Source organism: Dama dama, chromosome 18 (assembly GCF_033118175.1).
Source record: "Dama dama isolate Ldn47 chromosome 18, ASM3311817v1, whole genome shotgun sequence".
NCBI classification, from domain to species: Eukaryota; Metazoa; Chordata; class Mammalia; order Artiodactyla; family Cervidae; genus Dama; species Dama dama.
In genome coordinates this window covers 7,355,062-7,371,111 of record NC_083698.1, presented here as the reverse complement: position 1 = coordinate 7,371,111, position 16,050 = coordinate 7,355,062, and the positions used below count along the sequence as shown (strand labels likewise).

General features: G+C 41.3%; 1 protein-coding gene across 1 annotated transcript; it reads right to left on the bottom strand.

Annotated features, from left to right (window-relative positions):
• Positions 1-845: 845 nt before the first annotated feature.
• CLDN12 (claudin 12) lies at positions 846-14,149 on the bottom strand. The gene is made up of 3 exons (XM_061164849.1): positions 14,058-14,149; positions 12,523-12,610; positions 846-4,178 (listed from the first exon to the last, which is right to left on the bottom strand). Exon 3 carries the CDS (start codon positions 4,139-4,141, stop codon positions 3,407-3,409), a length of 735 nt encoding a protein of 244 aa, XP_061020832.1. The 5' UTR covers positions 4,142-4,178; positions 12,523-12,610; positions 14,058-14,149; the 3' UTR covers positions 846-3,406.
• Positions 14,150-16,050: the final 1,901 nt, after the last annotated feature.

Below are 16,050 nucleotides of genomic sequence, written 5' to 3'. Positions count from 1 at the left end.
CATCCTTCTTCGAGCGTTTCTTTTTGCAGAAGACGATGTGCTGGGCTCATCTTGCACTTTTCCTACCCCTGGACTGGAATCAGTTTTTTTCTCCAAAGAGCTCTGCGTAGGGTATATTTTTAAAAATTGGTCTTGGATAGTGATTGCAAGCCATCTATATTTTTCACTTCTGGTTGGTAAATCACTCTTGTGAATTTGGTTAGCATGAGGAGTTTCTCCAGCATTTCAGCCACCCTTAGGGAGTTTGTGCAACTTGGGGGCAGATTCCAGATTGTAGTGTTAGTATAATCAGCTATGGGGATGGCCAGCCTAAAATGGCTTCACACTTCTAGGGCAACATACAGCTCTGGCATCGAATGACTCATTAGAGCCATGGGTTCAGTGAGGCGTGCTTGTGAACACTAACACTGGGAGGCCAAAAACTAAATGCTCATTCCAGGTCCCGGAAATTCTGAGGTGACTTACCTATTAGGACCACTTTTCCTGGTAACCTTGAGTTCTGAAGAATGAAGAAGTGTTCTCCCACTTAACCGTTTGAGAACTCTCAATCTCCAAGAGCACAGATGACTGGAAAAGTCCACTGACGAGGCAAGTCTGGCCCATTTGACTTTATCTGTTGTTTTTCTGGGGAATGTTGAAATAGTCCAGTGAACTCCCAAGACCACTCTTAGAAATGAAGGGTCTTGATGCTTCCGAAATAATAATGCCAAGTTTTCTGATTACAGTTGCTATTCTACAGGGCTTAAAAAGGGACTGTGTCTTTTACAATTTGCACATATTTGAGAAACATTTCTCAAAATATTTCACCTTAAACCACTGATGAAAATGAGGACAGAAACAGAAACTTGTAAAAATACATCTTTTAATAAACATCAAGAAGTACAGTGCAGTTTTATCGAAGTTTTACACAGCAGTTTACAGCAAACATATTATCTATTACAGTGTATATTTATTTACAAGTAAAGTAAACTCAGGCATTTTTTCCTCCCATGGTTGGATAAACCAAATCATACTACATTTAAGGTTTTCCAAACTGTTTCCCAACCTTCTGTAAAAGGCCTTTAACATGAAGAGACTTGTAACAACAAAAGAAAGATATCCCCCATCACAATGACAGCCTGATGAATGCTCAAAAGTTATTTTAAAAAATTATAAATATATGGATTCCTTTGATGGCTTTGAAGAATAAGAATAGTTTCTGATAGCAAATCTGAAATATTAATGACAATAAGGAAAACAGCTGTTTCTTTTGCCAAATGAATCCATAATAAACACTAATTTGAGGCTACAGTTTATGAAAAGAATCCAAAAAATGCTTGTAGTAAAAGTTCAACATTTTATATATATGGTCCCATGGACTAAAAACTGTCTAGAATATTAAAGGCTGGGTCTGCTTTTAACATTGTTTATAGAAAGAATGGTGGAATTCTTGACACTTCTGGACAAAGTCAGTGAGAATAGGGACATAAATTAGTTAGTAAAGGGGAAAATGAACATTAATCTCAAAATTCTACCTGCTGTTGTCTTGGAATGATCAAAACTCAGCTACATCCAAGCAGAGTAAAAAGAACTGAAGGAAATCAGAAGCTATCACTTAAAAACCAGAGTTTTGCATGCTTTCAACTGAAGGCATTTAAAAATTATACAACTGGATTTACTGCTATTTACATAAACCAGTGTTTGGAATTAGCAACGAAAGTACTGCTTTATACACAGAAGTACCAGAAGCATATTCAGATTTGCAAAAGAGGCACAGTAACATGTCGATCATGCAACTAGTTGTATGTGAACTTTGTAATGGGTGATAGAACAAATCCCCCATGAACACAGTACTGATGTGGAGCAAATTACATCAAATAAGTAAGCAGCTCAAATTCCTAAGGGTGAAGACCCAATATCCCTGAATCTCTAAGCATTCATCTTGGTGCTAACATGGTTTCCTCTCAACATTATCCCATTAGAAGAGAGATTTTAAATACTTCTCCCTCTTTGACATGTCATCATATTTTTAGAGGTGAAAAGGGAACAATTGGTGGGTTTGTTTTTTACCACTGTGGCCCATCCAATTCTCATGAATCTGATACCCTGTTACCACAGCATCAAGGCTAAGGTAGGTGCTCTAAAGGATCCAACAAACTGAATTTCTGGTTCCAAATATTGCTGGTATTTACAATAAGCCTGTCTGCCAGAAAGCCATGTCTTTGGGTGAAATGTACTCCAGGAACAATGACTAAGAAGTGAAGACCAGCTGCCACGGAGGTCAGTTAACCATTTGATCTTCTATCTTGAAGTAAAATTTCTTAGTAGATGGGACGAGATCTCATACTTTCCATGTATCCTCTACAGCACCTTGTAATGTGCTGGGCAAAGATACACGGTCATAGAAATAATCGGTGATGGGGGCGGGAACTGAATGAAGAGTGAACATGGTCATGGGGAGGCCATGCCTCACCCCACCCATCACCCAACAGGCAGTCACCCTGATGAGTCTCAGCTGTTGTCACCGAAGAACAGACGCTTGTCCCCTGCTACTACCTGAAGGAGAACTAACCACTCGGACCTTTTTATTCCTTTCTCTTGGTCACTAAGAGATTCCATGTGGGCCTGAGTGCCACCTGGTTGATGCTATCTGGAAGAAAAGGTTTTTTTGCCTCAAAGGAAGCACCGATCTGTCATCTGGCACAGTTTAAATCTAATAATACAACTTATAGAACCATTAGCTTTTATAATTAGGTTAAATGTTATCCATACTAACAGATATTTTCAAGGTTAAGCTTATTCTCTCTGACATCACTTAAAATACATTTTATTTTTAAATATAGGCATGAGGTAGAAGATAAGAACTCACAAAAGAAAGTCATCTTCAAAATACCAAACTCTATTCAATACAATTAGCCCCGAGAAAGAAGTAAGAAAAGTTACAGCCTAAGCTGGTAGACTGGCTACTGATAAACCATTACCCTTACCTGAAAAAAAAAAAAGCTTAATTTGAAATTGTCCCTTTTTTCCCACCAATTTAAGGAATTATAGAAAAAGGGCAATACACATTCTGACATTCTGAAATATTTCTAAGGATCACATACAACAGCTCCTCTTAATAATCATTTTTTACTATGTGGCTCTAAATCACCTCAATTGAGACACAGGTCCTTTCTACCTAAATAACTGATCAGATATCAATATGAAGGTTAAAAATGCTTTGAGCACAAGAAGCAAGATAAAAGGAATGATTCACATTTAAAATATTGTACTTTTCATAAAAACTAGCAGCACTTCATCCTACCAAGACATATAGATTTGGCTTCATTGACTGATCAGGAACAGAGGAAAATGGACATAGGTCCAAAACAGCTCCTTCACGAGGGAAACGCGAGGCTACAAGTTTTCTTTAACAATGATTTCCCCATTAGGTGGTGTGGGAAACAACTGGAATGTCGATTTCAATGGCAGAGAGGCGGGAACGGGCGGAATAGGGCTGTGAGTATGTATGCATACCAGGAGGATGGGAGTACAGTGGCTGCCAGAAAGGAGAAGGCAAGGACTTACAAGCACAGTACCAAATAAATAGTAGCAGGGCTGTCATAAACAAGCCCCCAGCACTAGCCACAGTGACATACACAGCATAGTCAAATGCAAAGACTGGCTCGAACTTCCTGTTCAGGTGGATGTTGTAAAAGATGACCCAGATGGACGGGGAGAGGCTCACAGTGCCTGCCAGGAAAAACAGCAGCCCGGCCACCAGATGGCAGCCCGCACTATTGACCAGGCACTTAGCCAGCTTGATGTTGGGCACGGAGGACCTGAAGGCCGTGTTACACATTCCGATCAGGCAGAGCAGCAGGGCGCCCATCGCGATCAGGATGCTGAGGGGCAGTGCAAACTGGAGGACCCGCAGGTCCAGCTGGTCCACGGAGGAGTACCAGGTAGCGTCGTACATCAGGCAGTCATGGCCCCCGTCATAGCGGGCGCACTTCACCCACAGGCCTGTGTAGACGGTCAGGTTCTTCTCGTTTCTGTTGAACGTGATCAGTCGTAACTTCCTCCAGTTGGGAAGCAGCGTGCCCGCAAAGAGGCCTGCTACCGAGGCGATTCCACACAGGAAGGAGAGAACGGTGGCCGCGTGGACATCCCGACAGCCCATGGCAGGCAGGCAGGCGTGTGCAGTACTGCCAGTCAGACTGGGGGACACAGAAGAGGACAGATCATGAGGGGACCCCGGGAGAGCAGAGCAGGAAGGGTGGGCTGCCTGGAAACACAACCAGGGACGTGGAATAAAACGGGGATTCTGTCCCGTGTCTCCACGTGCAGTAGGAACGGGAATGAGCGCATGTGCTCATGACCGCAGAGCACTGGTATACACACACACCACTGCTTACCACCGACTGGTCATATAGCAACCCAAGTCTTCACACATGAGCATTTTTCTACCCAGTGAATCAGATGAACAACCAACACAATTCCAAATTCGCTTAACATCACATCTGAAATTCTCTCAGTTTCTCTCAAAAATCACTCATTCAACACCCGCATATCAGGCACTTGGATGTGTCAGACACTCAAAAGTGCAGGGTCACAGCACCATGCGCAAACCATCAACTCCAAACACAAATCCAGCCTCCGATGCTCACGCAGATGTGAAAGGAGACTAGCGGAACAGGCAAAGGTGTGGGGAAGAGGGCAGCAGGGCAGCTGAAGGCACATGTTGAGCTAGACAGCGTGAATTCAAATCCCTGCTTCCTCAGTTACCAGCCAAGTGACCCAAGTGACTTGGGATCAGCAACACTACTGTGTGCCTCCTTTTGCTCATCTGCAAAATGCGGAGAGTAACAGTGCCTAACTCACAGGTTTTCTAAGTATTCAATGAATGAATACGACACCAGGTGCTTAAAAGTGTATCTGGCGCCTTGGAAGTGCGATGTGAGTGTCAACTATTCTAAGCACTCGGTGATCAGCTCAGTGCTTGCCATCATGGAGCAGTTCAAAGAACATCTGTGGCATAAACGTTAAATAAGCAGCAGCAGACAGCTCATCCCTATGTACCGGGCTAGACTCCTCTCCAATGAGTCAGTCAAACCAAAAAGACAGAAAAAAGGCCCCTGACGTTATTCTGCTTCACCACTTCCTCACTGATTCACGATGACTGGCATGCTTTTCAGATTCAACTATTGGTTATTGGTTATAATACTGACATACTACAATTGGTTAGACTACTATTACTGCTCATACAAGATGAATGCAAAGGTTTCTGAAACGACAACCTGCCTCTACTAACGCTAGCAAGACCCTTCATCGCAAATTAAAAGGCTGGGCTCTTTATCTGTATATGACATATTATAAAAACCAGTATGTTATTCAGCTTTATTTCTTCAGGAGTTTGAAATTCTCTCTCCAAACACCACTCAAATGTATTTTTTCTACCTTCTATCATGTCTCCTGCAAGGCAACAGAACAGACTGCTTTAATTTACAATATATTTAGTCCAACGACAGAAACTGGGAATAATTTTAGTAGCAGAAAACATATATGTGTACAATACTTATACACACACATATGTAAGTGTACAATATAAAAATCAGTTTAAGTGATTTTTATATTGTAAAATATAAAAGTGACTATTTTTTAAAGTCCTCAAGTTAAGAATAACTAGTTGTAAGTTCTCCTGTTCTTAGTTTACTATTTGTTTATCATGTTGTCTTCTGTCAATATTACCAAAAGTAGTAATTGTTTTAAAAAAAAAATGTTATAGGTGAAAATACTTAGAGGAATTATGGTCATAATTTATTTTTTTTTCCTGCAAATTTTAAATGCCTGATTTTAGCAACCAACCAACCACCTGAGTCCAACGATGGAAACTCTGGTGCAGGTTTGAGGATGTTTACACTGGAAAATGCCACTAGTCTTGTCAGTCTCTAGAATCCAGCTTTCTGTTGGCTCATTTACCTTCTCCCCAGTACACTGACAGCAACTTGCACAGTGCCTAGCACACAAGTCATTTTAGGAATATCTGAATAAATAAATACTAGGCTCTGATCCAAGACCACAGTAGCTTAAAAAGGTAGGCTCTTAATGGTATAGAACTGGAGAAGGAAGTAGCCATTACTACACAATCATTCATTTGGCAGGGATTTACTATTCAGCACATGCAAAACACTATGTTAGGTCCTAGAGGCACACCCAGACCATAAAGATCTGTCTGGACTTTGCCCCAATATGTTAACCATCAGACTGAGGGAAAGAATATGCTGTTTTATCAAAACTCAAAGTGCTGATAATGAAACAGGTGTCTGATTACTACATATCAAGTGATCATTGTTAGGTATCAACCAAAGTGACTCAATAAGATATACCAGTTCATAAAAATGAATAATTCAGGGTGAGAGAAAAACTGAGCAATGAAAAGAAAGACGATTTAATCAACACTGTGAAGATGTTAAAAAAAAAAAGTTTTCCCTCAATTCCTTTCAAAGCTTCAGAACACCTTCAGATCACCACTGCTAAGTCCTAACCCAATCACAATTCCTTCCTGCTTTCAGAGGCAGGGGACAAATGCTTGGAGTATCAGTATAATTGAGTTTTCTTCATTCAAGCTCCCCTATACCCCTGACTCCTACAAATGGAATGAGAAACAAGATCAAAATCAATTTTATTACTAATAAATAAATTTCCGAAGTTCTTAGCCTACAGACTATCAAGTGGCACTAATAAACAGAGCTGGATCAATATTTAATATCTATTTCAATTTAACATGTGTTCAAATTTATCCTGCATCAAATCAATCCCGGTATTGTATCAGTCCCCTGAATTTGCTTCTGCTCAAGCATACTTGCCTCAGATCCCAGAAACTAACTAAAAGTCCTATTTTTAGAGAGCCAACAAGTATACCTGGAGCAGCAAGCGGCCGAGAGGAGATACCCCACATCCAAGGTCAAGAGTGGCTGCCATGAGGAGATACCCCACATCCAAGCTAAAGAGCAGCGGCTGTGCTTTGCTGGAGCAGCCATGAAGAGATACCCCATGTCCAAGGTAAGAGAAACCCCAGTAAGATGGTAGGTGCTGAGAGAGGGCATCAGAGGGCAGACAGACTGAAACCACAATCAGAGAAAACTAGCCAATCTGATCACATGGACCACAGCCTTGTCTAACTCAATGAAACTAAGCCATGCCGTCTGGAGCCACCCAAGAAGGACGGGTCATGGTAGAGAGGTCTGACAGAATGTGGTCCACTGGAGAAGGGAATGGCAAACCACTTCAGTATTCTTGCCTTGAGAACCCCATGAACAGCATGAAAAGGCAAAAAGATAGGACACTGAAAGATGAACTCCCCAGGTCGGTAGGTGCCCAATATGCTACTGGAGATCAGTGGAGAAATAACTCCAGAGAGAATGAAGAGACAGAGGCAAAGAAAAAACACCACCAGTTGTGGATATGACTGGTGACAGAAGCAAGGACTGATGCTGTAAAGAGCAATATTGCCTAGGAACCTGGAATGTTAGGTCCATGAATCAAGGCAAATTGGAAGTGGTCAAATAGGAGATGGCAAGAGTGAACATTGACATTCTAGGAATCAGCGAACTAAGATGGACTGGAATGGGTGAATTTAACTCAGATGACCATTATATCTACTACCGTGGGCAAGAATCCCTTAGAAGAAATGGAGTAGCCATCATAGTCAACAAAAGAGTCCAAAAGGCAGTACTTGGATGCAATCTCAAAAACAACAAAATGATCTCTGTTCACTTCTAAGGCAAATAATTCAATATCTCGGTAATCCAAGTCTATGTCCCGACCAGTAACACTGAAGCAGCTGAAGTTGGACGGGTCTATGAAGACTTACAAGACCTTTTAGAACTAACACCCAAAAAAGATGTCCTTTTCATTATAGGGGAAGTCAAGAAGCACCTGGAGTAACAGGCCTTGGGGTACAGAATGAAGCAGGACAAAGGCTAATAGAGTTTTGCCAAGAGAACACACTGGTCATAGCAAACACCCTCTTCCAACATGACAAGACTCTACACATGGACATCACCAGATGGTAAACCCCGAAATCAGATTGATTATATTCTTTGCAGCCAAAGATGGAGAAGCTCTATACAGTCAGCAAAAACAAGACCAGGAGCTCACTGTGGCTCAGATCATGAACTCCTTATTGCCAAATTCAGACTTAAATTGAAGAAAGTAGGGAAAACCACTAGATCACTCAGATATGACCTAAATCAAATCCTTTATGATTATACAGTGGAAGTGAGAAATTGATTTAAGGGACCAGTTCTGATAGACAGAGCGCCTGATGAACTATGGACAGAGGTTAGTGACACTGTACAGGAGGCAGAGATTGAGACCATCCCCAAGAAATGTAAAAAGGCACAATGGTTGTCTGAGGAGGCCTTACAAATAGCTGTGAAAAGAAGAGAAGCGAAAAGCAAAGGAGAAAAGGAAAGATATATACATTTGAATGCAGAGTTCCAAAGAATAACAAGGAGAGATAAGAAAGCCTTCCTCAGCGATCAGTGCAAAGAATAGAGGAAAACAATGGAATGGGAAAGACTAGAGATCTCTTCAAGAAAATTAGAGATATCAAAGGAACATTTCATGCAAAGATGGGTTCCATACAGGATAGAAATGGTATGGACCTAACAGAAGCAGAAGATATTAAGAACAGGTGGCAAGAATACACAGAAGAACTGTACAAAAAAGATCTTCATGACCCAGATAATCACGATGGTGTGATCACTCACCCAGAGCCAGACATCCTGGAATGTGAAGTCAAGTGGGCCTCAGGAAGCATCACTATCAACAGCTAGTGGAGGTGATGGAATTCCAGTTGAGCTATTTCAAATCCTAAAAGATGATGCTATGAAAGTGCTGCACTCAATATGCCAGCAAATTTGGAAAACTCAGCAGTGGCCACAGGACTGGAAAAGGTCAGTTTTCATTCCAATCCCAAAGAAAGGCAATGCCAAAGAATGTTCAAACTACCGCACAATTGCACTCATCTCACAGGCTAGCAAAGGCTCAAAATTCTCCAAGCCAGGCTTCAGCAATACATGAACTGTGAACTTCCAGATGCTCAAGCTGGATTTAGAAAAGGCAGAGGAACCAGAGATGAAATTGCCAACATCTGTTGGATCATCAAAAAAGCAAGAGAGTTCCAGAAAAACACCTATTTCTGATTCATTGACTATGCCAAAGCCTTTGACTGTGTGGATCACAATAAACTGTGGAAAATTCTGAAAGAGACAGGAATACCAGACCACCTGACCTGCCTCTTGAGAAATCTGTATGCAGGTCAGGAAGCAACAGTCAGAACTGGACATGGAACAATAGACGGTTCCAAATAGGAAAAGCAGTCCGTCAAGGCTGTATATTGTCACTCTGCTTATTTAACTTATATGCAGAGTACATCATGAGAAACACTGGGTTGGAAGAAGCACAAGCTGGAATCCAGATTGCAGGAAGAAATATCAGTAATCTCAGATATGCAGATGACACCACCCTTATGGCAGAAAGTGAAGAGGAACTAAGGAGCCTCGTGATGAAAGTGAAAGAGGAGAGTGAAAAAGTTGGCTTAAAACTCAACATTCAGAAAACTAAGATCTTGGCATCTGGTCCCATCACTTCATGGCAAATAGATGGGGAAACAGTGAAAACAGTGGCTGACTTTATTTTTTTGGGGGGCTCCAAAATAACTGCAGATGGTGACTGCAGCCATGAAATTAAAAGACAGTTACTCCTTGGAAGGAAAGTTATGACCAACCTAGACAACATATTAAAAAGCAGAGACATTACTTTGCCAACAAAGGTCCGTCTAGTCAAGGCTATGGTTTTTCCAGTAGTCATGTATGGATGTGAGAGTTGGACTATAAAGAAAGCTGAGTGCCAAAGAATTGATGCTTTTGAACTGTGGTGTTGGAGAAGACTCTTGAGAGTCCCTTGGACTGCAAGGAGATCCAACCAGTCAGTCCTAAAGGAGATCAGTCCTGGGTGTTCATTGGAAGGACTGATGCGGAAGCTGAAACTCCAATACTTTGGCCACCTGATACGAAGAGCTGACTCATTTGAAAAGACCCTGATGCTGGGAAAGATTGAGGGCAGGAGGAGAAAGGGACGACAGAGGATAAGATGTTTGGATGGGATCACCAACTCAATGGACATGAGTTTGCGTAAACTCTGGGAGTTGGTGATGGACAGGGAGGCCTGGCGTGCTGCAGTCCACCGGGTCGCAAAGTGTCAGACAGGCCTGAGTGACTGAACTGAACTGAACAAGTATACCATGGAATTTTTCAGAAGAGAAATATTATGAACCTCAATTTAACTGAATTTCAATCTCAGTGCTGGAATTAATGTCCTCACTCTTTGTAACCTTCTCTGGTGGCTTTACATTTTATACCCTGCTCTTAACTCTACCTATGTGTTATTTGATAGAAAGTAGTATATCCCACTAGAGGTATGAAGTAACATCTTATAGGGACAGTGAGAGAAGGAATATGTTCAGTGATTTAAAACTGAAAGATATGCCGACTCTTGGAGCTCTACCAATTTTAAACCATGCATCATTTTTTAAAATGCAAATCTGATCATTTCACTGCATTTCTTAGCATTCAATAGCTTTCTATTAATAGTTTACTCAGAATAAAGTTTCCAAAGTTTCAAATCTTTCCCACAATTTCCAAAGGTTTACTTCCCACCATCTGGCTCCTGCCAGATTCTTAGCCCACTTATTGACTCAGTTTCCTACCTTACATATTAGTCTATGTAGCCATAATGCTTTTAACTTTTCAAATTTTGCTTTTCAATGTGGGCTTTTTCTCATGCTGTTTTTCCTCCTAGAACTTTCTTAATCCCATCCTATTCTTTGCTTAGCTGACATGTACTTATCTTTCTAGTTTCCAGGGAGGCTGGACCTAAACCTCCCCTCTCCTCTCCGACCACTCCCCTTCCCCCGTCCCTAGTTACACGCTCTGGTTGCACCTTTATATTTTTTCTTTGATAGCAGTGAATTTGCTTATATTCTCTGTTCAGTGTTTATCCTTCTCACCAGACTGTAAATTCCAGGAGGACAGAGAGCCTTCTGTTTTATTCACTGTGTCCAACACTGGCACATAGAAGGCATTCAATTTGTTTAATGAATGAACAAAAAAACAAATGGAAGGTTCATATGAGTATGGTGAGGACACAGACAGTTATAAATTTGCTCCAGGATTAGTTCCATTCATTACATTCATGCATACTCTGTGTTCTGAAGCCTCCAAACTGTTTCTAGAATGTGCCCCTGCTTTCCACTCTTTACTGGTCAAAGTCTCTCTCATTTTTAAAAATGAAGTTCATTTTCTTTCCCCAGAAAGTTCCCAAGAAAGATGAGGCCATTCCCAGGTTATTTATATGCAGCCTCTGCTTCTAGAAACACATATGTAAGTTTAGTGACACTGGTTAATTCCCACCATGGTAAGGCAATCAATTATGACAGTTGATTCTCGTGTTTTCAACTTAATAGGTATGTTACATACAGGATGTGCCTCTTGCCATTAAGACTGGTTCATATATCGAATTAATGTTTGCTTATCAAAGTTAAACAATTTTTTAATACTTGTATTTCTATTTCCTTTTTAAAATATTTCTCCCAATGAGGAAAAGAAACAAACATCTTTTTGCCATATGAAAGCCCCCTTTTAGCGACTGCAGCAGATGTGCAAGGCTAAGAATACACTTGAACAACCTGAGGAGCACACACGAACACTAGCTGGGCGATAAGCCCTGAGCTGAGTTGTATATACAGATGTGTGGGCTTGCTGTTTCCATCCGGGAGGCAGCGTGGTATTGTAGCCCAGGCGACCCAAGACTCAAACACCAGTCACAAACCACCATTTGCAAACCGGGCAAGTCACCTATGCCCTCTGCATCTCAAATTTCTCAAATGCCCCCCAAGACAGTTGTGCGATCATAAACAGTAAAACCCTTGGTAAAACAGAATAGGGTGAGAAATTTAAGTCTGACGATTATTGGTAGCTTTACTTGAGCGCATTCTCTTTGAGAACAGCTACTGACCAATCAGATGAGGCCTCTGTCTGAAACACCCACTGCATATCTGACTGCTCCACAATGACTTCCAGAGGAGATGATACACAATTAAAGGTTATCAAAGATGTTTCAAATAAAAATATTTTTCAAAAGAACATCTTTCCTGTGGTTTTGAATAAAGTTCAAAGAAGTTTGGAGCAGAAATAGTGGCTAAGAGCTTTAAGAATTCCCAGATCCATTACTGTATTTTTTTCAGGGACAATTCTAAGGAATAGCTACCTGAGAACACATCTGTAATAGCAGCTACATTAATCCTCAGTAGTAACATTAGCAGTCCCTTCTACCTTAGAAGGTACCGTCTCCCTTAGAAGGGTTTTCTTAGAAACTGTAGATCATCAACATAGCACCTGGAATGGAAGTCTGTCCTATAGCTTTATTTTGTTAAAATAAAAAAGTGTCATATATATGGAAGTAAAAGGAAGAAATAAAATCAAGGGATGTACTTACTCTTTGAGGTACTTGAAGGTTCCAAAACAACTTTACTCAACTTAGAAAAAATATATGCACATCTGAACACAGCCAAGATGACCTGGACCTAAAGAAACAGGAAAAATACTCCAAATTAATATGTACTTCTTTAAAAAACTCAATTTTAATTCATATGGAATTAGGAAAAATAATTACCAACCATCTAAAATCAAAGAAATCTTAAGCCAAAAAAGGTGGGCAGTAAGTTTAAAAAAAAAAAAAAGGTAGTTTATTCTTAAATTCACACAATATCTATTTGTGAGCTACAGAAGAAAAAAATTAACTCTCATTTTGTGACTTAAGAAGATAGGAAAAATAAGGATGAAAATCACTGTTTTGGAAATTTTTTCATAACTACAGTGAAAGAAGAAGGAGGTTGATGAAACACTATCTAATTAGTGTCTTGGCATAAAACACATTCCTGAGGTTTCTTCCTCAGTTTTACTCCTTTTAAAAGGATACTGACAACAAAACTAATCAAAGTTGCTTTGTACCATGCCCCCTAAAACTTGCAACTAGAATTTCTTTTCAGTTTATAGTTCCACCAACAGCTTAACCTACCATTTACATGTTTTCATATATCTTTCTTAAGCATCAACAACTTCCTCTTCAAACACTATTTATCTATTTACCTCAAATAGAAGGGTGAGAAGGAAAACTTGTAACGCCTAAGAGCTTCCTGGCTTAAAGGCGTGTCTATATACATATATACTGCTAGCCCTACAATGATCATAAAGTAGAATGATGTTCCCAACAGTCTGCAGGAAAGGGGTTTCAACCAGACTTTCTTTTTCTTTTCTAAATATATGTCTGGTTGGTTTCAGTCACAGTTGCTTACTTACTCCAAAGTTAAGTTTTCACAATATAAAACACACAATAGGATCTCTGAGCTATCCTTTTAAAGTCAGGTCACCAAGTCTGGCCTTCTAACGTCACGACTGGCCCCTTGCAAAGCCTGTAACATAGAACTTGGGCTTCAGAGAAAAGCAAAGCAGGCTTCCAGAGAAGCTCGCCTCCCCCTGACCCTCTCTGCACTCCCTTTGAGCTGTGTCCTCAGGAGCATCAGAGCTGGTAGAAAGACAGAGGAGGTTAAAAATAAAAAAGACACAGAGCTTTCCTGATTAGAGCCAATGGAAAGAGACCGCAACAGTGACTATGAACGCTCTCAGAACAAGCTCATCCCCGCACCACTAAGTGGGTTTGAACAGAGAGCAGGTCATCATTACACAACCAGCATGAGCTAGTGATTCAAAAATAGCAACAAGCACCTCCACAGCACACACCTGGCCAGCCAAGCCCCTAGCCCTGGCCGGACACCTCGACATTTTCATAGTACTGGGTCCAAACTAATTTTGAGAGCTTCGTCAAACACCTCCTCATTTAGCGTTCACGTCCACAAAGGTGGTCAGCACTTTCCAATGCTGAGTGACTCTCCTCGTTTAAGCAACCTTACACAAAATCCTCAACTACTTATGCAAAAGACCCAGAAACCAGACATTCTTGCCCACACCTACCTGTTTCTCACATCCAGGGCATTTTCCCTCGCCCACACTGAGGAGCCTCTCGGAGCGTCTCCCTTTCGGCGTCCCCGGAAGTGCGTTCCCAGAGAGCCGCTCCGAAGGCTTCTGGGACTCGTAGTCAGGTTCCCTAAACCGGAATGCCCTGGACGACTGGCGGACTACAATTCCCAAAATCCACTGAGGCGGCAGTCCCAGGCAATATCCTGCGACCACCTCCCGCCTTTCTGCTCTGCTTCCCACCTCCCCCGTTCCTTTAACACCTTAACCTCCGTTCAGATTTGGGTTATAGGTCTACAAAACAGTTAGAGGAAACAGAGCTAAGAATAATTTTGAGTTGGGTACCCAAATAAATATTTCCCACTAAGTGATTTATTTACCACTTTCAGTGAGGGGGGTGGTGTGGGGTGGTCAGAGTGTTCTTTATTTGCTTTCAAACTTTTTGTTTTGGTGTATAGCCCCCAAACTCCCCTCCCATCCAGGCTGCCACATAACATTAAGCAGAGTTCCATGTACTATAGAGTAGGTCCTTGTTTATTCATTTTCGTTATAGCAGTGTGTACATGTCCATCCCAAGTATTTTTCCCAAAACCTGCTGTTTCTCAAGTAACTTTACTTCAAAACAGTGGGTATGCCATTGAGGCATATTTGGGGGTGACCTGCCCAGGGCAGATGCTGAAGTGTCATGATCACACACATAAATGCAGATAGAGTAAGTGTGGCAAATGTTGGTAACTGTTAAATCTAGAGAGAGTTAAGTATGCGGGTGTTCACTGTACTATTAAAATTCTCTGTACTTTTGAAAATTTTCAAAATAAAAAGTTTGAGGAAAAGCATCATAGTTGTAAATGAAGGTAAAGGATGGCATCCATTCCTATCCCACTTTGTCGCCATATGACCTTGGGCAAAGTAAGGAACCTGTTTGTACCTCAGGATCTCATCTGTAATGATAATGTATTTATATAAAAAAACTACAGTGAGCATTAAATGAGCTGCGATACACAGAAAAATTTGCAATAGTGTCTAACACACAATAAGGACTGTGCATATTTTCTATTACCATCTGACATTTTTCTGCTGCTTTAGTAACAACAGGACTATTTATTAGTTATGGGAAAAGCTACTCTCTGTCCACTGTTACCACTTTCTCATCTGCCACACTGCTTCAGAGAATACAAGATACTTTAAAGCCAGAAGCAATCTGATCCCAAAGCCAGGCCAAGAGATGTAGCAGTGAGAAAGAGGGCAGCATTAGATAGTAAAGAAACTCTGGGCACAGAAAGTCTCTGGGCTGCAGGCCAACTCTGGTAAGAGCAGACGGGCGAAAACAATATGACACAGGATTCTTTGCTCTGAACTTCAGTTCTCTAATGTATAAAATGGAATTGAATCAGGTAATTGTGTACAAAATCATTTTATATTTTTTCCCCAATCATTGGTGATTAGCTAAATCTGGTTAGCAGACTCTAGCCGGGATGTATATGTAGCTGATAGCAATTTTTTTAAAGCTACAAACAGAAGGGAAGACAACTCTGTTTCTAGACTTATTAATCAACTTCAGGTCTATGGTTAGCTTGCCTTTGGGACAGAAAAGATGAGATACTTACATGCCCCAGTGTTAGGGCAAACACACTGACTAAAACCGTCCAGTCTGACCAGGCACTACAGTGAATATTTGCATAAGTTATTTTATGACAGGAGGTCCTGGTAAGGAAAACAGAACTAACAAGCCACCATCAACCAGAAGAAGTCAGGAAAGGATGAAAGGAGATGCCACATGTCCTACCACTTCCCAGAATCCTCCTTGCTGAAATCCATCTTGGCTGAACAATGCGTGTAGCACAGGAAGGACCCTGAGTCAGAATCATTGGCCAGAGACAGCCCAGAAACTAGGCCCATCGCCCACTGTAACACCCGAGGCTGGGAGCCTTGTGGCAGAGCAGCTCCTCTGGGCTCCCTTGCCCTGCCACCCTCCGCCCTGGCACCCCTT